The sequence below is a fragment of the Stegostoma tigrinum genome, chromosome 30, assembly GCF_030684315.1.
Source record: "Stegostoma tigrinum isolate sSteTig4 chromosome 30, sSteTig4.hap1, whole genome shotgun sequence".
Taxonomy (NCBI): Eukaryota; Metazoa; Chordata; class Chondrichthyes; order Orectolobiformes; family Stegostomatidae; genus Stegostoma; species Stegostoma tigrinum.
Genome location: NC_081383.1, coordinates 1,306,983 through 1,334,281, shown reverse-complemented (window position 1 = coordinate 1,334,281; position 27,299 = coordinate 1,306,983). Strand labels below are relative to the sequence as shown.

The 27,299-nt window shown below is 44.5% G+C and overlaps 1 protein-coding gene across 1 annotated transcript in view; it reads left to right on the top strand.

Annotated features, from left to right (window-relative positions):
• Positions 1-27,299, top strand: part of cpamd8 (C3 and PZP like alpha-2-macroglobulin domain containing 8) — a 160,153-nt gene that overhangs the window by 59,329 nt on the left and 73,525 nt on the right. The window contains exons 6-13 of the mRNA XM_048560038.2: positions 4,048-4,065; positions 5,672-5,726; positions 7,436-7,549; positions 10,623-10,707; positions 20,059-20,167; positions 21,305-21,532; positions 25,304-25,474; positions 25,986-26,114. Of these exons, the coding sequence (XP_048415995.1) occupies positions 4,048-4,065; positions 5,672-5,726; positions 7,436-7,549; positions 10,623-10,707; positions 20,059-20,167; positions 21,305-21,532; positions 25,304-25,474; positions 25,986-26,114 (909 nt within the window). The remainder of the gene's footprint in view (positions 1-4,047; positions 4,066-5,671; positions 5,727-7,435; positions 7,550-10,622; positions 10,708-20,058; positions 20,168-21,304; positions 21,533-25,303; positions 25,475-25,985; positions 26,115-27,299) is intronic.

Below are 27,299 nucleotides of genomic sequence, written 5' to 3'. Positions count from 1 at the left end.
TCCAATGCTTCTTGTCATTTATATAAATGATTTAGATATGAACATAGGAGGTATGGTTAGTAAGTTTGCAGATGACTCTAAAATTGGAGGCATAGTGGACAGCGAAGAAGATTACCTCAGGGTACAACAGCATTATGATCAAATGAGCCAGTTGGCTGAGGAATGGCAGGTGGAGTTTAGTTTAGAGACATGTGAAGTGCTGCATTTTGGAAAGCAAATCAGGGCAGGACTTATGCACTTAAAGGTAAAGTCCTGAGGCGTGTGATTGAACAAGGAGAGCTTGGAATGCAGGTTCATCGTCCCTTGAAAGTGGTTGTGATCCAGTGGATCTCTTGTGCAGGAAACATCATCAGCTGCAGAAACATCAGCTTTGGGTTTCAGATCTCAAACAGTGGCTCAAGGGATGGAATAGTATATTGATAAGGGAGGATCTCCAATGAGAAGAACAATGCGTGGAATTGATTTGGTTGAAGCAATGAAACAGCAAGGAGCAGCAGACTATCTTCCAAACTTCCGTAGATTCTACAATGAGTCTGTGGATTGGAGGGGATGCTCTATTAAAGAAGGGAGTGAGAGAGAAAACAGAAAAACTAACCTGTTGGCATTTCATCAAGAGGAGGCAGTATGTGAAGGCAACAGAAATGGAATAGAATATGACACAAAATGTAAATAAGTGTGAAGTTATTAACTTTGGTAGAGAAATCAAAAGTGGAGAGTATTTTTTAAATGGTGAGGTTGGGCCATGTGAATGTCCAAAGGATCTGTGTTCAGGCAGCTACAATGAATAAGTGGGATATTGATCGTTTTCAAAAGGGGTTTGGAGTCCAGCAGTAAAGGTATCTGCCTCAGTGAGGCTGCACCTGAAGTATTGTGTACGTTTTAGTCATCTTATTTAAGGAGAGATACCTTGATCATAGAGGGTGCGTAAGCTGGTTCACGAGGTTAATGCCCGGAATAGTGGGATTGTCTGATGAAAAAAGCTTGAGGAAACTGGATCTGCACCCTGTCTCTCCCTCCCATATGCTTGCCCTCACTATCCCTCCCTCCTGCTTCCACCCCCTTCACCCTGACCCACGCACACTTATTTCCTCCCAACACATGTACCTTCACTCTCCCTGCCTCCTACCCCTAACCTCCCAGCCCATGTGCTGTCCAATCTGGGCATCCTCCCCACACCTCATCCCCACTCTGTACAGTCCTTTTTCCTCACCTCCTACCCTCCCTCCTCCCTCCTCCCTCTGACCTGTGCACCCTCACTCTCTTTCTCACATGTGTACCATTTCCCTCCCTGCCTCTGACCCATGTACCCTTTCCCTCCCTGTGGCCTGTGGGTCATTGGTGACCATCAGCAGCAGGAACAGCCTCAACTATTCTGATTGTCAAGCCTGTTCCTCGACTGACCCCTGACTGACATTCCAATTGCCAATCAGAGGAACATCAAGATTAGTTCATTTTGGGAGCTCTCACTCTGACCATCTTGCTCAGTATGCCTGGTAATCCGTGGAATCAGTGGCATTTGTCCTGTGCTATAGTTTAAGCTGCAGGAAGCATTTTTCCCCACCTTGGATCATGGACAGGGCCATTGCAGTTAGCTAGAGCTGTACACTGAATATGCAGGAGACTAATTGGAGTGTTGGCATTGACAAGATTCGGAAGACGGTGCTTATGGTTCAAGTACAAGCATTTTACAGACTGCCCCAAGGCCAGGCTGAGCTGTGAAACATGTTTCGGTTTTTGTGGGTTGGCTCCTTTCTAAACCATGTTCCAACTGGCATCTCAGAGATATGGGGGAGATATAGCAGTTTGGATCGGAAATTGGCTTGCTGAGAGAAGACAGAGGGTGGTAGTTGATGGGAAATGTTCATCCTGGAGACCAGTTACGAGTGGTGTACCGCAAGGGTCGGTGTTGGGTCCACTGCTGTTTGTCATTTTTATAAATGACTTGGATGAGGGCGTAGAAGGATGGGTTAGTAAATTTGCCGATGACACTCAGGTCGGTGGAGTTGTGGATAGTGACGAGGGATGCTATAGGTTACAGAGAGACATAGATAAGCTGCAGAGCTGGGCTGAGAGGTGGCAAATGGAGTTTAATGCAGACAAGTGTGAGGTGATACACTTTGGGGAGTAACCGGAAGGCAAAGTACAGGGCTAATGGTAAGATTCTTAGTAGTGTAGATGAGCAGAGAGATCTCGGTGTCTATGTACACAGATCCTTGAAAGTTGCCACCCAGGTTGACAGGGCTGTTAAGAAGGCATACAGTGTTTTAGCTTTTATTAATAGAGGGATCGAGTTCCGGAACCAAGAGGTTATGCTGCAGCTGTACAAAACTCTGGTGCGCCCGCACTTGGAATATTGTGTACAGTTCTGGTCACCGCATTATAAGAAGGATGTGGAAGCGTTGGAAAGGGTGCAGAGGAGATTTACTAGGATGTTGCCTGGCATGGAGGGAAGGTCTTATGAGGAAAAGCTGAGGGACTTAAGGCTGTTTCTTTACTCAGAGAGTAGTAAGGGAATGGAACACTTTGCCTGCAACGGTAGTAGATTCGCCAACTTTAGATACATTTAAGGCATCATTGGATAAGCATATGGACGTACATGGAATAGTGTAGGTTAGATGGGCTTGAGATCGGTATGACAGGTCGGCACAACATTGAGGGCCGAAGGGCCTGTACTGTGCTGTAATGTTGTATGTTCTATAGTAATAACTGCTGATGCTGGAGTCGGAGATAACACGGTGTGGAGCTGAAGGAACAGAGTGGGCCAAGCAGCATCAGAGGAGCAGGAAAGCTGAAGTTTCATTTTGGGTGATTTCTGAAGAAGGGTCCCGACCCGAAACGTCAAGCTTTCCTGCTCCTCTGATGCTGCTTGGCCTGCTGTGTTCATCCAGTTTCACACAGTGTTGTTTCAGTTTGGGACCCTTATTCAGAAATGGGGGAGGGGGAAGGAAGCTCTGAAATAAATAGAGAGAGGAGGGGTGGGGCTGGGGAGTGGAGGTGGGATGGTGATAGGTGAGTGAAAGTAGGCAGTGGTGGGGATTGGTCAGTGGGATGGGAGGGGCAAATAGGTGGGAGAGAAGATGGACAGGCTATGTCAGCTCAAAGAGTTGGGGATGAGACCAGGGGTGCGGAAATTTTGTAACTGATAAAATCCACATTGAAATCATTGGGCTGTAGACTCCCGAGGCAGAATATAAGGTGCTGCTCCTCCAGTTTGCGGATCGCATCATTATGACACTGGAGGAGGCCCAGGATGGACATATCACCCAGAGAGTGGGAGGGGGAGTTGAAGTGGTTCGTGATTGGAAGGTGTTGTCGTTTGTCACAAACAGAGTGCAGGTGCTCTACCAAGTGATCTCTGAGCCTTTGCTTGATCTCACAGATGTAGAGGAGGCCATATTAGGAGCAGTGGATGCAGTAGACCACATTGACGGATGTGCTGGAGAACACCTGTCTGATACGGAAGGTTTTTTTGGTTCCTTGGATGGAGATGACAGGGGGTGGTGAAGAGGCAGGTGTAGCACTTCCTGCAATTACAGGGAAAGGTGCCGGGGGTGGCGGGGCTAGTGGGGAGTGTGGAGTGGATGAGGGAGTCATGGAGAGAGCAGTCCCAATGAAAGAGTCATGGAGAGAGCAGTCCCAAGATAGGGGTGGGGGGGCAATATATCCTTGGTTATGGGGTCAGATTGCTGGTGGCAGAAGTGGTGGAGAATGATGCGTTGAATCCGGATACGTTACTGGGACCAGGAATGGTCAGAAGACAAAGGGTGACAATAAGGAGTGAAGTTTAATTATTAACTGCAGGTCTCTCAGAGAGGTTTAACTCTGTCTGATCTCCCAATGGTTGAAGCTGCCTGTATTTTGTGGGCAGGACACTTGGCAAGATTTGTTCTTAGAGGTGGCTGAATCGGGTCTGCTCAGATCAGCAAGTGGTTCGCTGGGGATCAATGGGAACGTGGACTTGGCCTGAATTCTTGGAGGTCTGCATTATTGAAGGAACTTATTTATCAATACACTTGATTCAGATTTTCTTCTCTCTCTCTCTCGCAGGTTGAGGCGTATATTGTGGTGAGTAACCAGTTTACTACCTGAAAACCACACCAACAACGGTGACACTGACCTTGGGGGCAGGGGTGCGTGAGGAGGAGGTTGGCATGAATCTGGGTCATAGCTGTCATGTTGTCATTGAGTAGAAATCTATTTCCTGTTTTCTTTCTTGATTTTCCTCATGGCCGCTCTCTCCATTGCTCTTAATAATTCTACTTTTTGTCAGTCTCTTTTTTTTATGTCTCTGCCTCTTTCTCCCATGGTCTGCCTGTGTCTGTTAGACTCTTGCTTCGATGTGTCTGCCTTTCCCTCGCTCAGTCTCTTATTGGTCTTTTACTCTCATTCTCTGCTTGCTCCAATGTTAGACAACAAATAACTCTGGCCACTGAGTGATGAGCAGGTTTGTTGCACTGTCACATGTTCCAGTTGTCCACCCACAGTCTGCAACTGTACAGGAACAATATGAAGATGGAATCAGATACTGACCTGCTTCCCATTATTATGAGGGAAAATCACAGTAACATTCATGCCACACAAAGTCCAGGCAATGGCCATCTCCAACAGGAGAGAATCTAACCATGGTCCCTTACCATCTCTAATCATAAACCGGATGAGGCCAGCCATATGAACAAAGTAGCTGCAAGAGCGGGTCAGAGGCTGGAATACTGCAGCAGGTAACTCACCTCCTGACTTTCCAGAGCCTGTCCACTATTTACAAGACACAAGTCAGGAGTGTGATGGAATACTCCCCATGTGCCTGGATGGGTGCAGCTCCAACAACACTTAAGGACTCAACACCATCCAGAACAAAGCAGCCGCTTGATTGGGACTACATCCAGAAATGTCCGCTCCTTACACCATTGACATTCAGTAGCAGCAGTGTGGACTATCTACAAGATGCCCTGCAGAAATTCTCCAAAGATTCTCTTTAGAATTAAAGATTCATTTAGCCCATATCCCTCTAAACTCTTCCTATTCATATGTACATCCAGATGCCTTTTAAATGTTGTAATTGTACCAGCCTCCACCACTTCCTGTGGCAGCTCATTCCATACACACACCACCATCTGTGTGAAAAAGCTGCCCCTTAGTTCCCTTTTAAATCTTTCCCCCCCTCACCTTAAACCTATGCTGTCTAGTTTTGAGCTCCCCTACCCTGGGGAAAAGGCCTTGGCTATTCACCTTATTCATGAACCAGATAGGTTTTTCTGACAATTGACAATGGATTACTCATTAGACTCCTAGTTCCAGGTATTGATTGAATTCAAATTCCACCGTCTTCTGTGGTAGAAATCAAAGCCAGATCTCCAGAACATTTCCTGGGTCTCTGGATTAATAGGCTAGTGATAATACCACTAGGCCATTACCTCCCCATAAATTGCAGCAGTTTAAAAAGGCACCTCACCACCACCTTCTCAATGGCAACTAGGCATGGGCAATATTTGCTGGCCCAGCTAGTGATGCTCCTGTTCCATGAATGAGTATGTCAAAAAATCATAGCCACAGAAAGGAATGTAGACTGAAGGCTGACTGCAGGAATTGTTTTGTTCAAAAATTAATTTGTAATTCGGTTTCTCATGTTCCCAGTTTCTCTCAAATTCTCACTGTGCATGTCTCTCTGCCTCAGGATCCCCGCGGGTCTCGCATGATTCAGTGGAATGACCTGAAGTCAGTGTGTTGTGGTAGGTGGCAAGTTTTGAGTCTATCAACTCTGACGATACTGTAAAATTGAAAGCAAGAACTAGGTGAAAGGCAGGCTGTATATCCGTTCCTAATCACAAATGTCCCAGTTTTAGATAAAAATCTATCAGTTGCCACCTCAAAGATACCTCCCGTCAATGTCGAGAGCAGTATATGTGTCTGTGAGATCTGCTAGTACTTAACCAAACATTTGACTACAGATCATGTTGTGGTTCTATCCTGCCTTCTCCCACACTCCTGTGTCCTGCGGCTGGAGTCACCAGATAACAAACAGGTGGAAGAAGCTCCACAATTTTCTCCTTACTAACCCAGAACACTGGCTAGGAACAGGCTAACCTGGTTCATAACCTCCACACTTCTTTCTCTGTTTGAACTAAAAACTGCTAAAAACATTTTTTTGCAATTCGTTCGTGAGGTGTGGGTAACACTGGGTAGGCCAACGTTTATTGTCCATCCCTAATTGTTCTGGGAAAAGCGGGAGTGGTTGTTGAATGTGACTGAGTGGTTTATTCAGCGATTTCAGAATGAGTCTCATTGCTTTGGGCCTGGAATCATGTGTAGGCCAGACCAGGTAAGGACAGCAGATTTCCTTCCCTAAAGGGTTTTATGGCAATCTAGGAATTTCCTGGTCACCATCATGAAGCTTTCTGTTTCAGATTTTTGTCTTTTTCTCCCTGTTTAGGTCTCTGCCTGAGGGCACATTAACATTGTGACCTCTACCATGGGCAGCCAAGGAGACAGCTCCTGCATCGAGGCCCAGTTGGAATAGGGACCAAACTTCATGTTGGCCTCAATCTGATTCAACGGCCGCTCAGCTATCTGTGACCCCCTGAAGATATGGGTTGTTACAGCAACATACAATTTTACAAGCATGTTGTAGCCCAGAGGTATAGATAGTAGTGAGAGAGGATCTAATCTTCTTTTACGTGACCAGGAGTCTCTCCTGCCATTGGTATATTGGGAGGATTTACAGGTCATCCAGTCTGAATACCCCTTTATTGGTCATCAAGTCTTAGAGTGCGACTTGAACCTAAAGAGCCTGACTCAGAGACAAGGACAATACCCACTGCACCAGAGAGCCAGTTGGATTTATTTAATGAACTGAATTGGAGTTTCAAGTTGCTTCAGTGAGATTTGGAATGGTGTCTCTGGATCTGAGTATATGTGTGGCTGGGTGTAGTTGTTGTGAGTTGGTGTAGGGGGGTGTATCGCTGGATGTTGGGGGGTGTGAGTCGGTGTAGAGGATGGATGTGGGGAGAGTGCGAGTAGGTGTAGGGGGATCTGTGAGTGAGCAGGATATGTGAATGAGCAGTGAAATAGCCAGAGATGGATGGTGTGCATGCAGGCATGGCAGGTGATTGGGCAGAGTTGTATGTGTGAGAGGGCACAAAGTTGTATATGGAAGGCTTTACTGTTGCAGAGAATTGGTTGATTAGCCTCACATTTCTGCTCGACCTGTGGCCCCAGTGTCAGGATGCATTTTTAGACATAACCTGACTGATTGTTGGCTCCTCTTGGCATCACTGGGTCCATGGATAGATACTCAGCACAGCGTGCCTGACATCACTTACAGTGCTCACCGGAATTCCAGGGGTTTCCTGTCCAATTGATGATTTGTTTTGAACAGGTTTATTGTACAACAAACCCCACTGTCTCCCAAAAAAAATCATTTGTCTTGGCTTTATTTCAGGTGTTATAAATATGAGCTTTCCACTATCGGAGCAACCAGTGCTGGGAGAGTGGATGATATTCGTACAGTTGCAGGGTTACAGCTACAATAAAACCTTTGAAGTTCAGCGATATGGTGAGTGTGTCACACAGTTTGTTTTAATCTGTATCTTGCCTCAGCTGGTGAATCAACAAACCAGTTGTGTGAGCTTGCAGCAGGGTTGAGTTTGGTGATATATTGGTGCTGCCCTGAGAGTTCAGTGAGGAAATGATGCACAGAGCAGGGAGTTCCTGACTCAGTGGCTGCCGCACAGCAAGGCTGAAGGCTCCAAAATAAACAGAACCATAACATTGCTCTATCAGGTTCCTAGTTATTTTGGCAGCAGTATTACCCAAGGGGCACAGCCTGTTTTTAATTCACTGAAAGTGTGTTGCTCTAGTAACCAAATGCAGTTAGTTAAATTTTGTTGAGCAGAGGGAGATGAGCGGTTTCTGATTGGCTCCATTGAGTCTGAAGGGTAGAGAGTCCAGGTACAGAGTTTTAGTGAAGGGTGTTCATTGATTCCCTTCCACTTTAACCGTGACCTTTTGAAGATAATGGCTAAGTCACTGGTTCACTCACTGCTCTGCTCAACGTTTTTGTCTTTCTCTCTGTGATCACTCCCTTTGGTCTCCAATCCTGTTTCTATCCTACCTGTTTGAGCCTTAGTTTCTATTTCAATCAATGTAGCCTCACCTCTCCATGACCTCATCCCATCATCATTATTTCTGCCTCTTGCTCTTTTTTCTCTGTCCCTCCCCATACATTCTTTTCTTTCTCCCCCTCTCTTTTTGCTCTCTCTGTTTTTGTCCTTAGTTTTTCTCTCTCCAACGCAATCTGCTTGAGGAATGATTCTAGTTTGTGGCTGGTCATGAAGGGAAGTGAACTTTAACCCCTGATCTTGTGCCATTACAAACTAGGGGTGCCAAACTAAGCCAACTCCATTCCATTTAACAACCACTTCCTACATTTTCTTCAACTACCATCTGGCTTGAACTCATCCCAAACTCTGTTGCCCAAATCCTAACTCGGACCAAAACCCCATCACTGAACACCCTCGAAGCACTGGGGCTGGCTCTCACTTGGGCACAGCTTGATTTGTTTAAGATCTTCCTCTTTGTTATCAAATTCTTCCATAACCTAATCCCCTTTGAATCTGTGCAATCTCCAATCTGACCACCCTCTGACTGTCTCACACCTCTACATTACTATGGAGATGACTATTACGAGGGGGCATAATTTTAAGGTGATTGGAGGAAGGTATGGGGAGATGTCAGAGGTAGGTCCTTCACACAGAGAGTGGTGGGCGTGTGGAATGTGCTGCTGGCAGTGGAGTCAGATATTTTAGAGACTTTTAAGCGACTCTTGAATAAGACGTGGAGGATAGTAAAATGTAGGGTCAGCACAACATCGTGAGCTGAAGGGCCTATACTGTTCTACATTCTACATTACAATTAGACAAGGTGTGACACTGAGAAGATTTACGATCATTGAACGATCAGCTTGGTGAAATATTTAAGTTTTAAGAAGAGAGGTAGACAGAGAGGTTTTAGGATGAATTCCAGAAGTTTGGGACCTAGGCTGCTTTCGGCAAGGCTATAGCTGGGGAGTGGTTAAAATCAGGCGATCAAAGGGCCAGAATTGAAGGAGCACAGAGATTTCTGGGGATTGAAGGGGTAGTGAAAATTACAGAGATAGGGAAGTGCGGACTAAACACAATTGAAAATAAGGATGAAAAATTTTAAATGACGGGGAGCCTGTAGAGACCAGTGAATGCAGGAGAGGGACTTGAGTGAGATTTGGTGTTGGGTTAGGACATGAGCTGCAGAGTTTTGGACACCCTCCACTTTCTCAAAGAGTGACCAGGAGTGGGCTAGAATAATTGAGTGTCGATGTGACGAGGGTGAGGTTCAGGTTATTGGCTGCAGCTGAACTGAGATGGGGTAGAAGTGGGCAATTTTACAGAGCGAATAAGAAGCAATAGTGTCAGAAGGCCACACCAAGTCATTTATTATGTTGCATTAGTGAAGAGAATGTTTCTGCCCCAGACAGCCCACAGGAAGGGTGATGGAGTTGGTAGCTGGGGATTGGAGGTTGTTGGGGAACACTACAGGCAATGGGTATAAGCCTTTACTGTATGTAACTGGATGAAACTTCTGCCTAGCCCTCACTGGGCATTGGATCCTATTCTGGTCATTTAGAGACAGTGGTGGAATCAAGAGGATGGTGGTGAGAGAGAGCTGGGTGTCCATAGCGCACACATTAAAACTGTGTCTTTGGATGATACAGAGAAGAAATAGCTGAGGTCAAGGATAGCATGCTAGTTACACCAGAGAGAAACATAGAAACCAGTTCTCTGGTTAATGCAGTGTTGATTAAATATTGCTCTACTGTCTCTTTCCTTTCCTTCGATGAGACACTAAATTAAGGCCCCAGTTTTTCCAGTTCCAGATTGCAGTAGGACTGAACATCAGCACCAAGCACTCCCAGGACAGGACAGGGACAGCATGGGGTTAGATTCAGAATAAAACTTCCTCTCCCCTGTCGCCATTAAACACTCCCAGGACAGGGACAGCACAGGGTTAGATACAGAGTAAAGCTATCTGTACACTGTCCCCATCAAACACTCCCAGGACGGGGGGGAGTAACACTTCCTGTGCACTGTCCTGATCAAACACAAGAAAGCTGCACAGGTTAGTGTAACAGTGTGGATTAATGGGAGCTGAGCTAACCAGAGAACCCAAGCAGAGCCAGATGCTGCTGTGCGGATCTCAAACAACAATCACTCACTGTCTGTAGGACATGCAGGCGAAGTGGTGAAATCATAGTGGAATTTACTTGAATGGTGGTGAGGATCAGTGTCCAGAGGGGACAAATTGAAGGCGATTGGCAAAACATCAGGCTGCTTGAGGAAACACTTTCCCCAGTGAGTACCACTAATCTGGAATGTGTTGCCTGAGCAAGTGGTGGAAGCAGATGTTATCGGAATGTTCTTTTGGGATTGGGGCAGCACTTGCAAAGAAGAATTTTGCAGGCCTCTGGGAAACCTGTAATATTGAGTCAGTAATGCTCTGGTGTAGATTACGGATGTGTTCCCTTGGAGAGTGGGTGCTGAGTGTAAAAACATTCCCCTTGGAGCTGAGTATTGACTCTTTGTTTCTGTTTGTAGTTTTACCAAAGTTTGAATTGGTCATTGATCCGCCCAGGTACATCCGGGACCTGAACAGCTGTGAGGAAGGACGTGTCCGTGCCAGGTGAGCTGTGCAATTTGTAAAAGCCCCTGGGGTACTTGAGCCCATGCAGGGATGGGAAAGAGGCATGTCAGACACTATGGATAGCTGCATTGGCTAGGGCCCAGTTCCTAGCTCGAGGCAGGATGTGAAGAGGACCAATTAAACTCATTCATGGCCATCCATGGATGGTGATTAGAAACTCACCAGGATTTTCAAAGATGGTCTGCAGGTTCACAAGGGTTTGAGGAGTTTTGAGGTGTGGGCTTCCTTCAATTTAGCATCCTGGAAGGTTACTGCTGTTACTCTGTAACTCTTGCTCACTCTGTTGCATGTTTGTTCTGTCACTGTCTCACACATTCACTTTGTCAATGTCATGCTCACTTTCTTTCTCACTCCCTTGCACTGATGTTGTCTCTGTCATGCTTGCTTTGTCACTATCATGCATGCTCAGCTGTCGCTCTCTTGTTCTGTCGCTGTCTTGTTGTGTCACTGTCTCTCTTGCACGCCCTTAACTATATTTGCCCACCTGCAAAACCCCTGCACCAGTACTTGTACCTGACAAAGATCAACCTATCTTGATTGTTAAGGTTCCAGTTCTCTCTCCCAGCGTTCACTGCTATTGGGCAGCTACAGGGAGAGGCTTTCACATTTCCAGTCCCTTCTGTGGTAAATGTTTTTCCTGTTCTCACCTTTGAACAGCCTAGCTCTGCTTTTAGGTTTTATCCCCTTGTACTGGAACATGCCCCACACAGACAGACACACACGCCCCACACAGACAGACACACACGCCCCACACACCACACAGACAGACACACACGCCCCACACGGACAGACAGACAAGCGCACACGCGCACACACACACACACACACACACACACACACACACACACACACACACACACACACACACTCTCCCATGAACAGACACACACACACATGCCCCAACACAGACAGACAAACACACACACACACAGACACACACACCCCCCAACACAGACACACACACCTCTCACAGAGACACACACACACCCGACATAGATACACACACCACCCCACACAGTTACACACAGACACCCGACATAGACACACACGCTCCCGACATAGACACACACACACACACACACACACACACACACTCCCGACATAGACAGACACACACACACGCACCCGACATAAACTAAACACACACACACACACACACACACACGACATACACACACGCACACACATGCTCCCGACATATACACACACACACGCTCCCGACATAGACACACATGCACACACACACACGCTCCTGACATAGACACACACGCACCCACAAACCCCATGTAGACATGCAAACACAGTTACCAACAGCAATCTAAAAGGCCATACTACACTGGAGAAGAAATAGCCATTCAGCTCATCAAGTCTACTCCACCATTCAGTGAGATTGTGGCTAATCTAAAAATCCACAACCCCACTTTCTTGCTTTTGCCCCATAATCCTTGATTTCCTTACTAGTTAAAGATCTGTATCTCAGCCTGAATATACGTAATGACCCAGCTTCAACAGCCCTCTGTGGTAAAGAATTCTAACAGTTTACCACCCTTAAGAAGAAATTCCTCCTTTTGCCAGGCCTTGCTATGCAGCCCCTTCTTGGGATATGATGCCTGCTTGTCCCAGAAGGGGAAACAACTTCTTCACATCTACCCTCTCAGGCCCCCTAAGAATTGTGAATGTTTTAATAAGGTCACCTCTCATTCTTCTAAACTCTAACGAGTACAAACCCAGTCTACTCAGTCTCTCCTCATATATGTCAATCCTTCCATACATGATTAGCCCACTGAACTTTCTCTGGGCTGCCTCCAATGCAATATGAGGAATGGTTGAGAATTCTGGGTCTGTACTTGATGGAGTTTAGAAGGATGAGGGGGATCTTATTGAAACATACAGAATACTGAGAGGCCTGAATATAGTATATGTGGAGAAGAAGTTTCCACCAGTAGGATAGACCAAGACTTGAGAACACGGCCTCAGAATGAAGGGAACACCCTTCAGAATTGAGCTGAACATAAGAACTAGGAGCAGGAGTCGGCCATCTGGCCCCTTGAGCCTGCCCCGCCATTTAATAAGATCATGGCTGATCTTTTTGAGACTCAGGTCCACTTACCCACCCACTCACCATAACCCTTAATTCCTTTACCTTTCAAAAATTTATCTAGCTTTGCCTTAAACACATTCAGCGAGGTAGCTTCAACTGCTTCACTGGGCAGGGAGTTCCACAGATTCACAACCCTTCGGGTGAAGAAGTTTCCCCTGACCTCAGTCCTACATCTGCTTCCCTTTATTTTGAGGCGATGCCCTCTAGCCCTAGTTTCACCTGCTAGCGGAAACAATCTCCCTGCCTCCACCTTACCTATTCCCTTCATAATCTTATATGTTTCAATAAGATCTCCCCTCATTCTTCTGAATTCCAATGAGTATAATCCCAATCTACTCAGTCTCTCCTCATAATCCAACCCTCTCAACTCTGGAATCAACCGAGTGAATCTCCTCTGAACCCCTTCCAGTGCTAGTATATCGCTTCTCAAGTAAGGAGACCAAAACGGCACACAGTACTCCAGGTGTGGCCTCACCAGGACCCGATACAGCTGTTTTTAAACTCCATCCCTCTAGTAATGCCAGACAAAATTCTATTTGCCTTTTTAATTACCAGCTGTACCTGCAATCCTACTTCTGGCAATTCACGCACAAAGATACCCAAGTCCCTCTGCACAGCGGCGTGCTGCAATTTTTCACCATTTACAACATAGTCCATTTTGCTGTTATTCCTACCAAAATGGATGACCTCGCACTTATCAACATTGTACCCCATCTGCCAGGCTTTTGCCCACTCACTTAGACTATCTATATCCCTCTGCAGTCTTTCAGCGCCTTCTGCACACGTTGCTCTACCACTCACCTTAATGCCATCTGCAAATTTTGACACACCACACTTAGTCCCCAACTCCAATTTATCTATGTAAATTGTAAACAATTGTGGACCCAACACTGATCCCTGAGGCACACCACTAGCCACTGACCACCAACCAGAAAAGCACCCATTTACCCCTACTGTTTGCTTTCTACTGGCCAACCATTCCTCTATCCATGCCAATACATTACCTGTAATACCGTGCAACTTTATCTTAAGTAGCAGCCTTTGGTGTGGCACCTTGTCAAATAGATATCCAGATACACACCACATCCACAGGTTCCCCATTGTCCACCATGCAAGTGATGTCCTCAAAGAATTCCACCAAATTTGTTAAACATGACCTACCCTTCATGAACCCATGCTGGGTGTTCCCAATGGGAGAATTTATATCCAGATGTCTTGCTATTTCTTCCTTAATGATTGAAGCATTTTCCACACTACCGAAGTTAAGCTAACTGGCCTATAATTACGTGCTTTTTGTCTACTTCCTTTTTTAAACAGTGGCGTCACATTGACTGTTTACCAATCTGCGGGAACCACCCCAGAGTCCAGTGAATTTTGGTAAATAATTACTAGCACATTTGCTATTTCCTCCATCACGTCTTTTAGTACCCTGGAAAGCATTTAATCAGTGCCAGGAGACTTGTCTACCCAGCCCCATTAGCTGCCTCCTTAGTGATAATGATAGTTTCTAGGTCCTCACCTGCTATAACCTTCTTGCCATTAGTTTTCGGCGTGTTATTTGTATCTTCCACTGTGAAGACCGACGCAAAATAACTGTTTCAATGTCTCAGCTATTTCCTCATTCTCGGTTAGTAAATTGGCCTTTTCATCCTCTAAAGGACCAATGTTTACCTTCGCCACTCTTTTACGATTTACATACTTATAGAAACTTTTGCTGCCTCTTTTTATATTCTGAGCTAGTTTATTCTCATGATCTATCTTACTTTTTATAACATTTTTTTGTGGAATTCTGCTGGCTTTTAAAGATTTCCCAGTCTACCACTTTCCCACTACTCTGCTTTTTTTGTACGTGTTTTTTTTTCAATCTGATACTTTCCTTTATTTCCTTAGACATCCATGGCTGGCTGTCTCTTTTCCTACAGTTCTTCCTCATCTGTGGAATATACTTCTACTGAGCACTATGAAAAATTGTTTTGAAAGTTCTCCTCTGTTCCTGAATTGACCCACCATAAAGTTTTTGCTTCCATTCTACCTTAGCTAACTCCTCCCTCAAACCTTCATAGTCTCCTTTGTCTAAGCACAGGACACAGGTACTGGATTTAACCTTCTCACACTCCATCTGTATTTTAAATTCGACCGTACTGCGACTGCTCCTTCCGAGAGGATTCCTAACTGTGACATCATTAATTATTCCTGTCTCATTACACAGGACTAGATCTACGATCGCTTGCTCCCTCATAGGTTCCATTACATATTGTTCAAGGAGGTTATTGCGGAGCAGTCTATGAACCTCTCCTCAAGGCAGCCATCACTGACCTGGTTTGACCAATTGATATGTAGATTAAAACCCCCATGATAATTGCTGTACCATTTTTACATGCATTAGCGATTTCTATGTTTATTGTGCGCCCCATCACGATGTCATTATTTGGTGGCCTATAGACCACACCTATCAGTGACTTCTTCTCCCTGCTATTCCTAATTTCCATCCAAATAGATTCACCATTTTGTTCAGTAGAACCTATGTCATCTCTCACTATCGCCCTGATATCATCCCTAAAAATCAGAACAACACCACCTCCCTTACCTTCCTGTCTGTCCTTCTGAACAGTTTGATACCCCTGGATATTTAACTCCCAGTCATGGCTAACCTGCAACCATGTCTCTGTAATGACCACTAAATCGTACCCATTTGCCATGATTTGCACTGTCAACTCATCCACCTTGTTTCAAATTCTCTGAGCATTCAGATAAAGTGCCCTTATGCCAGTTTTTGCACCTTCTTTTTGAGTCCTATCACCTCCACTACTAACAGCTCTTGAGTTCTCCTTCCGTTTATCTTTTTTCCTAATTTTCAATGGAGTTGAAGCTTCCTCGTCACCTGCTAACCTGCTGCTTTGACTTACATTAATTGTTATTCTCCCTCTACGCTCACTTCTCCCTTCCCCTCTACTTACTAGTTTAAAGTCCTATTAACCACCCTATTTATCCTTTTCACCAGAACACTGGACCCGGCCCTGTTCAGGTGAAGTCCATCCCAGTGGTACAGATCCCTCCTGTCTCAGAACTGATGCCGGTGCCCCATGTAAAGGAAACCCTCTTGCCCACACCACTCCTTTAGCTACGTGTTTGCTTCCCTATCCCAATTCCTCCCTATGAGGAGGAATTTCTTCAGCCAGAGGGTGGTGAATTTGTGGAACTCATTAACATAGAGGTCTATGGAGGCCAAGTCATTGAGTGCCTTTAAGAAAGAGAAAGGTTCTTGATTAGAAAGGGAAAATTGAAGGGGGTCATGGGGAGAAGGCAGGAGATTGGAGTTGAGAAACATCAGCTATGATCGAATGGTAGAGCAGAGTTAATGATTTGAAAGGTTTAATTTTGCTCCAATATCTTATAAATGCATATTTTACTGAACCGGAAGCTAATGTATTGCGTCTTATGAATTATTACTCAGGAAGGTGCTCTGTGACCTCAATCTTGTTTTTTCATTACAAATGAATTGAAAGATTTGCAGGTTAGGGTGGATTGGCCATGCTAAATTGCCCGAAGTGTGCAGGGATGTGCAGTCTAGGTGGGTTAGCCATGGGAAATGTAGGGTTACAGAGTAAGGTAGGGCCTGGATCTGGAGGGTTGGTGTGGACCGGATGCGCTGAATAGATTCTATGGTTCTTTGATATCTCCACTTAAATAAGGGACCAGAATTGCTCACACTATTCTAGCTGTGGCATGCTTTTAGCTAAACTCCCTAATTTCATATTGTATTCCCTTTGAAATAAAGGCCAACATCCCATTTGCTGTCCCTATTTCCCACTGAATTCGGATACTAGCTTTTTGTGGTTTGTGCACAAGCACCCATGAATCCCTCCATGTTGCAGCTTTCTGCAGTCTTCCTCCATTTAAATAATATTTAGCACCCGTATTTTTCCCGCCAAAGTGTATAACCTCACATTTTCCCATATTATTCTATTTGTCAAATTGTTGCCTACTCACTTAACCTGTGTTCCTTTACACCTCTTTGTGTCAACCTCTCAACTCGCCTTCCCAGCTGCAAACTTGGTGACAATACATTCACTTTATTCAATCTAGTCATTAATAAATATGTAAATAATTGTCACGTGATCCCTGTGGTATTCTATTAGTTAGTCAGTTCTGTAGCCATGCTGATACATTACCCTCAACACCATGGGCTGACCGTGTTAAATAGCCTTACATGTGACACTGATCAAGTGCATTCTGTAAATGAAATTGGGTCTCCTCTAGCTGTGCACAGGACAAATTGAACATAGAACAGTATAGTCCAGCGCAGGAGCAGGCCCATCAACCCACCATGTCTATACCAACCATGATGCCACTCCAAACTAATCCCATCTGCCAGCACATAGTCCATATCTCATGATTACGTGTCTGTTCATGTGTCTGTCTAAATGTCTCTTAAATGTTGCTACTGTATCTGCTTCTCACACATCTCATTGCAGTGCATTCCAGGCAGGTACCACCCTCTGTGTAAAAGGCTTGCCTTGGACATCTCCTTTAAGCTCACTTCCTGTTACCTTAAACATATACCCCGAGTATTTGATGTTTCCACCCTCTGAAAAATACTCTGACAATCCACCTTATCAATATCTCTCAGAATTTTATATACCTCTATCAGGTCACCCCTCAGTCTCCGACACTATTAAAAATCATCTAAGTTTGTCCAATATTGATACACTTCAATTCAAGTGACACCCTAGTAAATACGTTTTGCACTCTCTCCAAAGCCTCTACATCCTTACTTACTATAGTGTGGTGACCAGAGCTGCACACAATACTCCATGTGTGGCCTGACTAAAGTTTTATACAGCTGCAACATAACTTGCCAACTTTTATACTCAAGGCCCCGATTGATGAAGACAAGCATGCTATACGCCTTCTTTACCGGTTTATCCACCTGTGCTACCACTTATAGGGAGCTATGGGCTTGCACCCCAAGCTCCATCTGTATATCAGTATCCTAAGGGTCTTGCATTTGACCTCCCAAAATGCATCACCTCACATTTGTCTGGATTAAACTCCATCTGCTGTTTCTCCACCCAACTTTCCAGCTGATGTATGTCCTGCTGTATCCTTTGCCAACCTTCCTCAGTAACCACAACTCTAACAATTTTCATCTCATCTGCAAACTTTCTAATCAGACCATCTACATTTTCATCCAAATCATATATATTAAATGACAGAGGTCCCAGCTCTGATCCTTGTCCACCACAGACCTCCACTCAGGAAAACACACTTCTACAAACACCCTCTGTTTTCTATGAACAAGCCAGTTCTGTATCCAACTTATGAACTCACTGTGGATTCCATGTGACTTAATCTTTTGGACCAGCCTACCATGAGCAACCTTGTCAAATGCTTTACTAAAGTCCAAGCAGACAACGTCCACTGCACTACACTCATCAATAGTCTTTGTCACTTCCTCAAAAAACTTAATCAAATTTGTGAGCTAGTATCTTCCCTGCATAAAGCTGTGCTGACTATCCCTAAAAGTCCATTCTTCTCCAAATGTGAGTGAACAGTGTCCCTAAGAATCTTCTCCAATAATTCCCCTAACACACATGTAAAACTTACCAGCCGATAATTTCCTTGATAATCTCTGTTGCCCTTCTTAAACAAAGGAACAACATTGGCTATTCTCTGGTCCTTTGGGACCTTACCTGTGGCTAAAGGGGATGCAAAGATCTCTGTCAGGACCCAGCAATCTTCATGTTTGCCTCCCTCGGTCACCTGGGATAGATCTTATTAAGCCGTGGGGACTTGCCAACTTCAGTGTTTTTCAAGACATCCAATACCTTCGTGATACGCACACGCCCTAGACTGTCAACATACCTCTCCCTAATCTCACTACCTAAATTCTTTGCTTTGTCCTTGAGTTGACCTACATTTTCCCTAGCTACCCTCTTGCTGCTTATGTGTGTAAAATGCCTTGGGACTTTCCTTAATCCTACTTGCTAAAGACATTTCATAGCTCCTGCTGACCCTGTTAATTTCTTGTTTATGTTCTTTCCTGCCTCCTTTATATTCCCCAAGGGCTGCATCTGACTTCAGCTTCCTAAACCTTACATATGCTTCCTTTTTCTTTTTGACTCAGCTTTCAATATCTCTTGTCATCCAGGGTTCCGGAATCTTGCCATCCTTATCTTTCAGTGTCACAGCTATATACTGGTCTTGAATTCTAACAATTGGCCTTTAAAAGATTCCTACATATCAGATGTGGGATTTCTCTCATTGCTGCTTAATACTGTTGTAATTGGTCTTCCTCCAAACTAACACTTTCAGTTGATGACCAGCCTTGTCCTGATCCATAACTATCATAAAGCGTACATAATTATGATCGCTGTTTTCAAATTGCTCCCCCACTGAAATATGATTGCCTGGCCAGGCTCATTCCTCAGTACAGAGTCTAATATGGTCCCTTCCCCCATTAAACTATCTACGTTAGAGATAAATAAAAACTGCAGGTGCTGGAATCCGAGGTAGACAAAAAGGAGGCAGGAAGAACACAGCAGGCCAGGCAACATCTGGAGGAAAGGAGCAGTCAACATTCCTCCAGATGCTGCCTGGCCTGCTGTGTTCTCCCAGCTGCCTGTTAGACTATCTACATATTGTTTCAAGATTCCTTCTTGGATACATCTACAAATTTTGCCCCATCTAAACCACTGGCACTAACGGAGTCACTGTCAATATTGGGGAAGTTTAAATCACCCTAGTATTTTTACATCTTATCACAATCTGCCTACATATCTGTTCCTCGATCTCCTGCTGGCTATTGGGAGGCCTATACTATAATTCCATCATAGTGACAACTACTTTCTTATTCCTGAGTTTGATTCATGTGGCCTTGCTGTACAAGCCTTCCAAGTGCAGCTGTGACATTCTCCTGAATCAGTACCTCAACTCCCCCACCTTGTTTTACATCCCTTTCTATCTTGCAATTGGCTGAAAAATCAATTTGGCTGCCCACAGAGGTAGTGGGAGCTTCAAAACTTTAGGGGAAAGCAAATTGGAAACAAGCCGATCAGTGAGTCCCTTGGGCAGGGGTGCACCACATTTCATGCTCATCGGTGACCATCAAGTGGTTTCTAAAAATGCAGGTGCATATTTCCTTAATGATGTTTGGCAAGTCAGCTCACTGGACCCAGCAGAAACAACTAATCCTCGATGTCCCTCTCTGCACTGTCTGTGTCTACCAGATACACGTTTGGGAAACCTGTGCTGGGGAGGCTAACGGTGAACATGACAGTAAACGGAGTGGGCTACTATCGCCATGAGCTGGGACACCCTGTGGTGAAGACGATGGAGGTACAAGATCCTGGATTTGGTTATTATGGAATAACTGGCATAGTCTGCATGATGTAGAATAAATCACTTATTGTTTCAGGATTTTCCAAAACCTTTCAGGGCAAGAACAACATCTGCTAAATACAGAGTAAAGCTCCCTGTACACTTTTATACTGAAAATAAGGCCCTCTCTATACTGTCCCTATCGAACACTCCCAGGACAGGGACAGCACAAGGTCAGATAAATGGTAAAGTCCCATCTTCATTGTCCCCATCAAACACACCTAGGACAGGGACAGCATGGGGTTAGATACAGAGTAAAAGTTTCCTCTACACTGTATGATCTCCTGCCCCTCAGGATTAAATCCATCCCACAAGTGTGTGTCCTTTCCTCATTTGTAAACTCTGACTGTGATTGTTGGGTTGGTGCAGAGCCAAAGGCTATTTTGTGAAAATGATTTGTAACTTTACAGTCCTGTGTTATACTATGACCCAGTTAGTTAGTGTGGACACACCTTAAAAGGTGTGTGATATGGAACTAACGTGCTTGAAAACTCCCTGCAGTTTGACCTGAAATCACTGACCATAGATTTGTGGATCACAAGAGAGAATGCACTGGGTCTATGCCCCATTCCCCCAGTGCTTACCCCATTGCTTTGCACCTCTTCACCTTTGAGTATTTCCCCCAATTCCCTTTTCCAATGTAATTTCAGGAAACATGTTTGTGATCACAAAAACTCACTGTTTGAAAAGCAACTGCACCTACCAGTTCTATCGTTTTTGTCTATTACAGTAACTCTATCTCCCTGCTTCGTAATCCTCTGCTATTTGGAACCTGATTTACTCTGCCCAATCCCCTTGTACATCTGTGTTATAATACTTCTGTTGCCATCTCTATAGAGAACAATCTGTAGCCTCTCCATAAACAGTAATTGAGACACTCAGCCCTGGTATCACTCTAATACGTTCTGTTTCTGCTGTCTCCCAGGTCTTGACATTATTTCTCAGGTCATGTGCCCCAACTGGACACAATCCTGCAGCTTAGGCCTAAACACTGATTTTATAAAGGGTTAGTGTAATGTCCTTGCTTCTTGTATTAAAAGTCTTTTTAACAAAGTGTACCACAATGCCTCACCTCTTAACCTTTTATCTCTGCAGATTGATGGGTCATCCACCTTTCTGATTTGTGCAAAGGAGATGATGCCGGTTGATGTTCCAGATCATTTCCGAGGTTCGGTGAGCATTTGGGCCTCAGTGGTGAGTGCGGATGGTAGTAAACAGATCACCTTTGATGACTCAACCCCAGTTCATAAGCAGCTCATCGATATCAAGTACTCAAAGGACACTCGCAAGCAGTTCAAGCCAGGCCTTCCCTATAAAGCCAAGGTGAGATCACTAGGGGAGAATGGAGTAAAATCCCAATGCAGAATTTCCACTAAAGGGAGACAAATGGCATCCAATGGAACTGACTTTCTCTCCTTGTCCTTTTGGATCTGCCTGCACTTTCTGGCACTGTGACCATATTGTCTTTCTCCAACACCTCCTTTTTGTTATTCACCCTATATTGTGGGCTGTGTCAGCTGCTTCCATTCTTAGCTAGAGGTGACCAGCTCTGGCTATTCTTCCTGCTCCTGCACCATTACGTCTGGCAACCTCACAGATTTGTCCTTGACCCCTTCTATTTCTCATCTACATGCTGCTTCTCACTGACATAATGTCAGCTTTCACGTGTATCCTGACAGCTGGGATACAGCTCTGCCTCATTATCTGTTTTCTCAACAGCTCCAGTATCTCTTAATTAACAGACATCTTGTCTGACATTGGCTTCTGGCTGAGCAGAAATTTCTTCCATAAGTATTATAAATACTGAAGCAGTTTATTTTTCTTTTAATTAAAATAACCTCCTTTGCCACTGACTCTATCCTTTACCCCTGGCCACTGTCCAATGTTGGTCTGGACTGCTAACATCGAATTAATCTCAGCCAGCATTTGCTCAGATAGGGTAAGGGTTAGTTCACCATCACAAACACCTGATCCCACCTCTATAGGTCTGTTCCAACTTCATTTTTTTCTGTTTGCTGAAAGCCTCACCTGTGTTATGGAGTCATACAGCACAGAAATAGACCCTTCAGTCCAGCCAATACATGCCGACCATGTCCCATAACTAAACTAGTCCCACCTGCCTGCACTTGACCCATATCCCTCCAAACATTTCCTATTCATGTATTTATCTAAATGTCCTTTAAACATTGTAACTGTAGCCACACCCACCACTTCCTCTGGAATTTCATTCCACACATGAACTAGTCTCTGTGTAAAAGAATTGCCTCATGTCTTTTTTAAAATCTTTTTCCTCTCACCTTAAAAATATGCCCCCATTCTTTAAATCCTCCATCCTGGAGAAAAAACACCTGCCATTCACCTTATCTATACCCCTCATTATTTTAGAAATTTTTATAAGATCACCTCTCAACCTCCTAAGTTCCAGTGAAAAAAACGTCCCAGCCTATCTAGCCTCTCCTTATACTCAAACCCTCCATTCCCAGCAACATCCTGGTAAATCTCTTCTGAACCTTCTCAAAGATCTATGTACCTGAACTCCTAGTTCTCTGTTCTACAGCACAGCCCAAGGCCCTATTTTTAATTGTGTAAGTCTTTGTTTGTTTTACCAATATGTAATACCTTGTGTTTATGCGAATTAAACTCCATTTGCCAATCTTCAGCTCATTGACCCAATTGATCAAGATGTCTTTGTAATCTTAGATAACCTTCTTCATTGTCCACTCTACCACTAATCTTGGTATCACCTGCACACTTACTATCCATGCCTCCTATATTCTCATCTAAATCATTTGTATAAATGACAAACAAAAGTGGACCCAGGACCAATCCCTGTGGAACACCTTTGATCACAGGCCTCCACTCTGAAAAAAACCACCCTCCACCATCACTGTCTGTTTCCTGCAGTTAAGCCAATTTTGTATCCAGTTGGCAAGCTCACCCTGAATCCCATGTGATCTGACTTTACTAATTACTCTACTGTGCCAAACCTTGTCACGGCTTTACTAAAGTCCAAGAAAACAATGCCTACTACTCTGCCCTCATCATTCTTCTTGGTTACTTATTCAAAAAAATTAATCAAGTTGGTGAAACCTGATTTCCCTTGCACAAAGCCATTCTGATTATCTGTAATCATTCCTTGCCTCTCCAAATGCATATAAATCCTATCCTTCAGAATGAATTCTAACAACTTAGCCACCACCGATGTCAGACTCACAAGTCTATAGCTCCTCGGCTTCTCCTTACATCCCTACTTCAAAAAAAAAGGCACAACAAGAGCCACTCTCCAGTCATTTGGCACCTCACCTGTATCTTTGTCCTTGTTAATTTCAAGATTTCACTATTTGCCACATTCTGGGTAGCCTTCCCTGTTCTGACCTCTGTCAATCTAAGGATGTTCAAACCTCTTGCTGCCTCCATTTTAACATGCACCAAGGTCTGGTGGCCATCTCCCTTGTGCTTGCTGATCTATACTGGTCCCTGCTAGCCTAAAATATTAAAAATAATTCCCTACATTTTCCCAACCCCACCACCTGCTTCCGTGCTGCAGTTTGGGATTCCGTTTATTACAGAATGTGTGTTGGAGCCTGATGTCCTATTGGACTGGCAGCTATGGTACACACAGACGCTCCCTAACAGCCAGGACACTGATCACACCAGAAGCTGTGCCGGACTATGGCAGACCCTGACTGAATAGAATATTGCTGGTTGCTGCTGCTTATTGGCACAGGCAGTGATTGAGGGATTAGCACAGAGACAGCGTCCAAATCATACAGTCACTGCTCATTACTGAAGACACAAATTGCCTGACTTCGCTCTGAATTAAATAAAATTGGGTGCAAAACTCCTGAGTAGAATTGAAATATTTAACCTGTTCATTAACTCTGGAAAGATAATCTTGATTGGTCACAGAAACAAAGTTGCTGGAAAGCTCAGCAGGTCTGGCAGCACCAGTGTAGGAAAAAAAGAGAGTTAACATTCGGGTCCAATGACCCTTCCTCCGAGTTCTGAGGAAGGGTCACCAGACCCAAAACATTAACTGTATTTTTTCCTTCACATATGCTGCCAGAACTGCTGAGCTTTCCAGCAACTTTGTTTTTTTTTCCTGATTTACAGCATTCTGCAGTTATTTTGGTTTTGATTGGTCACAGGTTTGACTTTTAGCAAGCTGCCCATTCAGCTGATGGTGCTGACAAAATCCATCCAGTGATCTCGGGTCACCGGATCCAGAGGAGCCCCTTATACCCTGGATTCTGTACGGCATAAATTCACCCAAATAGCCATTTTTTATGCAAGCTTGGTGAGAGCAGTGACCGGCTATTTGACAGCATAGACCATTACAGTCTATCGCCGCACCTATCATTCACCAATAACACCCATGAACAGAGCCAGCTGATGGTGACAGTGAATTAACATTTAAGTAAAACTCATTTATTAAAATAAAACAAACAACTGCAGATGCTGATGATCTGAAACAAAGACAACAATTGTTGGAGAAACTCAGCAGGTCGGTCAGCATCTGTGGAGAGACAGAATCAGGGTTAACATTGCGAGTCCAATATGGCTCTTCTTCAGAACCAAACTGGGCCCCATGTTCTCCGGTTCATCACTGTTTTACCTCACCACCTGCCATCAGCATAAATAACATCTTTTCCCAGCTACTATCAGTTCTAACGAAGAGTCACTCAACTCAAAATGTTAACTCTATTTCTCTCACCCACATATGCTGCCAGACATTCTGAGTTTCTCCGGCACATTCTGCTTTCCTTTAAAGTGGAGCTTCAATGACGATGCTGCTGCTGCATTGATTATTTCAGTAACAAAGGCAATCCTCCCGGTCTGTCCTGCTGTTTTATTCTGCAGTTATCTCACCCTCTGACTCGATTCATTGTTGCCTTGCTCACCTGTCTGACAGTCTGTCTATCTCCTGGTGTGGTTTAGTATCACGTTCATTTTGATAACATCTTGTCACATCCCTGAGGACTTTTCACTTTGTGATTATTTTAGATTGAGGATTGGTGATTGTGGGAATCTCCCTTGCCATTTCTCATCGCTCTCCACTGACAGTTTACTGAGATGTTTGTCTTGTCTTCCCAGGTGGAGGTGACCTATCCAGATGGCAGTCCTGCAGATGGTATAACTGTGCGCATCAAAGCTGAGCTCACTCCGAAGGACAATGTGTATACGAGTGAGCTGGTATCAGAGAACAGCCGGGTAGAGTTTGAGATCCCGTCCATTCCGACTGCTGCCCAGTACGTCTGGCTTGAGGTAGGAGAGGTTGCTGTGAGTCGGAGAGGCTGGATCAGGGAGGAGAGTGTGAGGCTACATGCAATTGTACACACGTGTGTGTCTCTGTGTGTGTTTCTGTATCCGTGTTCCTATGCGTACACACTTGCAAAAATCTAGGGAGGCGCAGTGATTCAGTGGTTAGCTGAAGGGACCATAGTGCGAGGGACCTGGGTTCGATTCCACCCTCAGGTGACTGTTTACACATTCTCCCCGTGTCTGCGTGGGTTTCCTCCCACAGTCCAAAGATGTGCCGGTCTGGTGGATTAGCCATGCTAAATTATTCTGTAGCATGGAGGTGAGAGGAGCAGCATGTGTGTGTTCCATGTTTTTTCTTCCTGCCCAATATTTACCCCATTTGACCCTCATGGTGTCGAGGAGAGTGATCCGGGATCCAGTCAATGTATAAATGTGTAATGATAAATTGCTCATTTAAATTGCTGAATGTATTGAGATGTTTTCACTCTCAATGATCATTTTTCATCTTTCTCAGACTAAAGTGACCGCTATAAATGGGACACCAGCTGGAGACCAGTATCTTCCCAGTTATCTCTCCATTAGCAGCTGGTACTCACCAAGCAAGTGCCATATTCAGCTTCAAGGGCCTGACACAGCTCTCCGAGTAAGTAATTAATCCACATGTGATTGGGATTTCACATGAATCCCCGTGTGATTGGGAGTTCCATTTTGCTGGAATGCTCTGTGCTGGGAAACTGAGGGGAAAGCAGTTTCTGAAGCAGTCGGTCTGTTGGTCACTTCAGGTAATCAGAAATGAGAATGAAAGAGTGCAGGTTAAACAAACACCCCAGACCTGATTTGAATAAAAGAATCTCATGGCGGACAAGGAGATCGTTCAGCCATCATATCTTTGAAACATTATCCAGTGCATCCCACTTGCCCTGTTCTTTTCCCTGCACTTTGCAGATTTTGTTCCTTTTCTCACATTTCTCCAATTCTTGTCTAAAAGTTCCAGTTGAATCTGCTTCTACTGCTCATTCAGATTACAATATCTCGCTGCTTAAAACAATTTTTCCCATCTCCCCCTCTAGTTGTTTCACCAATCACCTTCTATCTGTGTCTCTCTGCTTACTGACCCTCTCGCCACGGAAAACATTTCCTCCTGATTTACTCGATCAAAACCTGCCATGATTTTGAACACCTCAATCAAATTTCCTGCTCAGCCTCTGTTACAGGGAGAACATCCCAGCTTGTTCACTCTTAACCATCTGCATTATCTCCAGGCTCTGGACATCCTTCCTAAAGTATGGTTCCTACAGTTTAATACAATCCTGTAATGTTAATGTAAACCAACATTTAACGTGACCTGAGATAATGGGTGCAGATGCTGCAGAATCCAAGATAACAAAGTGTGAAGCTGGATGAACACAGGATGCTGCTTGGCCTGCTGTGTTCATCCAGCTTCACACTTTGTTATCTTTAACGTGACCTCCTGATTTTGGTACCCAATGCTTCTAGTAATAAACCCAATTATCCAATATTTTTAAGTAAGAGCCTTTTCAGTTTGTTCTGCCATTTTTGAGATTTTTCTACAATATTAATATTATTTAAAAATGGGATGTGAGTATTGTTCGCTGGGTCAGCAGTTATTGCCCATCCTAAATTGCCCCTTGATCTGAGTGGTTTGCTCAGACTACTTCAGAGGGTAGTTAAGAGTCAACCAAATTGCTGTGGGTCTGGATTCTCTTGGAGGCCAGACCAGGTAAGGATAGCAGGTTTCTCTCCCTGAAGGGTATTGGTGCACCTGTTGGGTTTTTAACAACAATCTGTGAATACAGCAATCCCACAG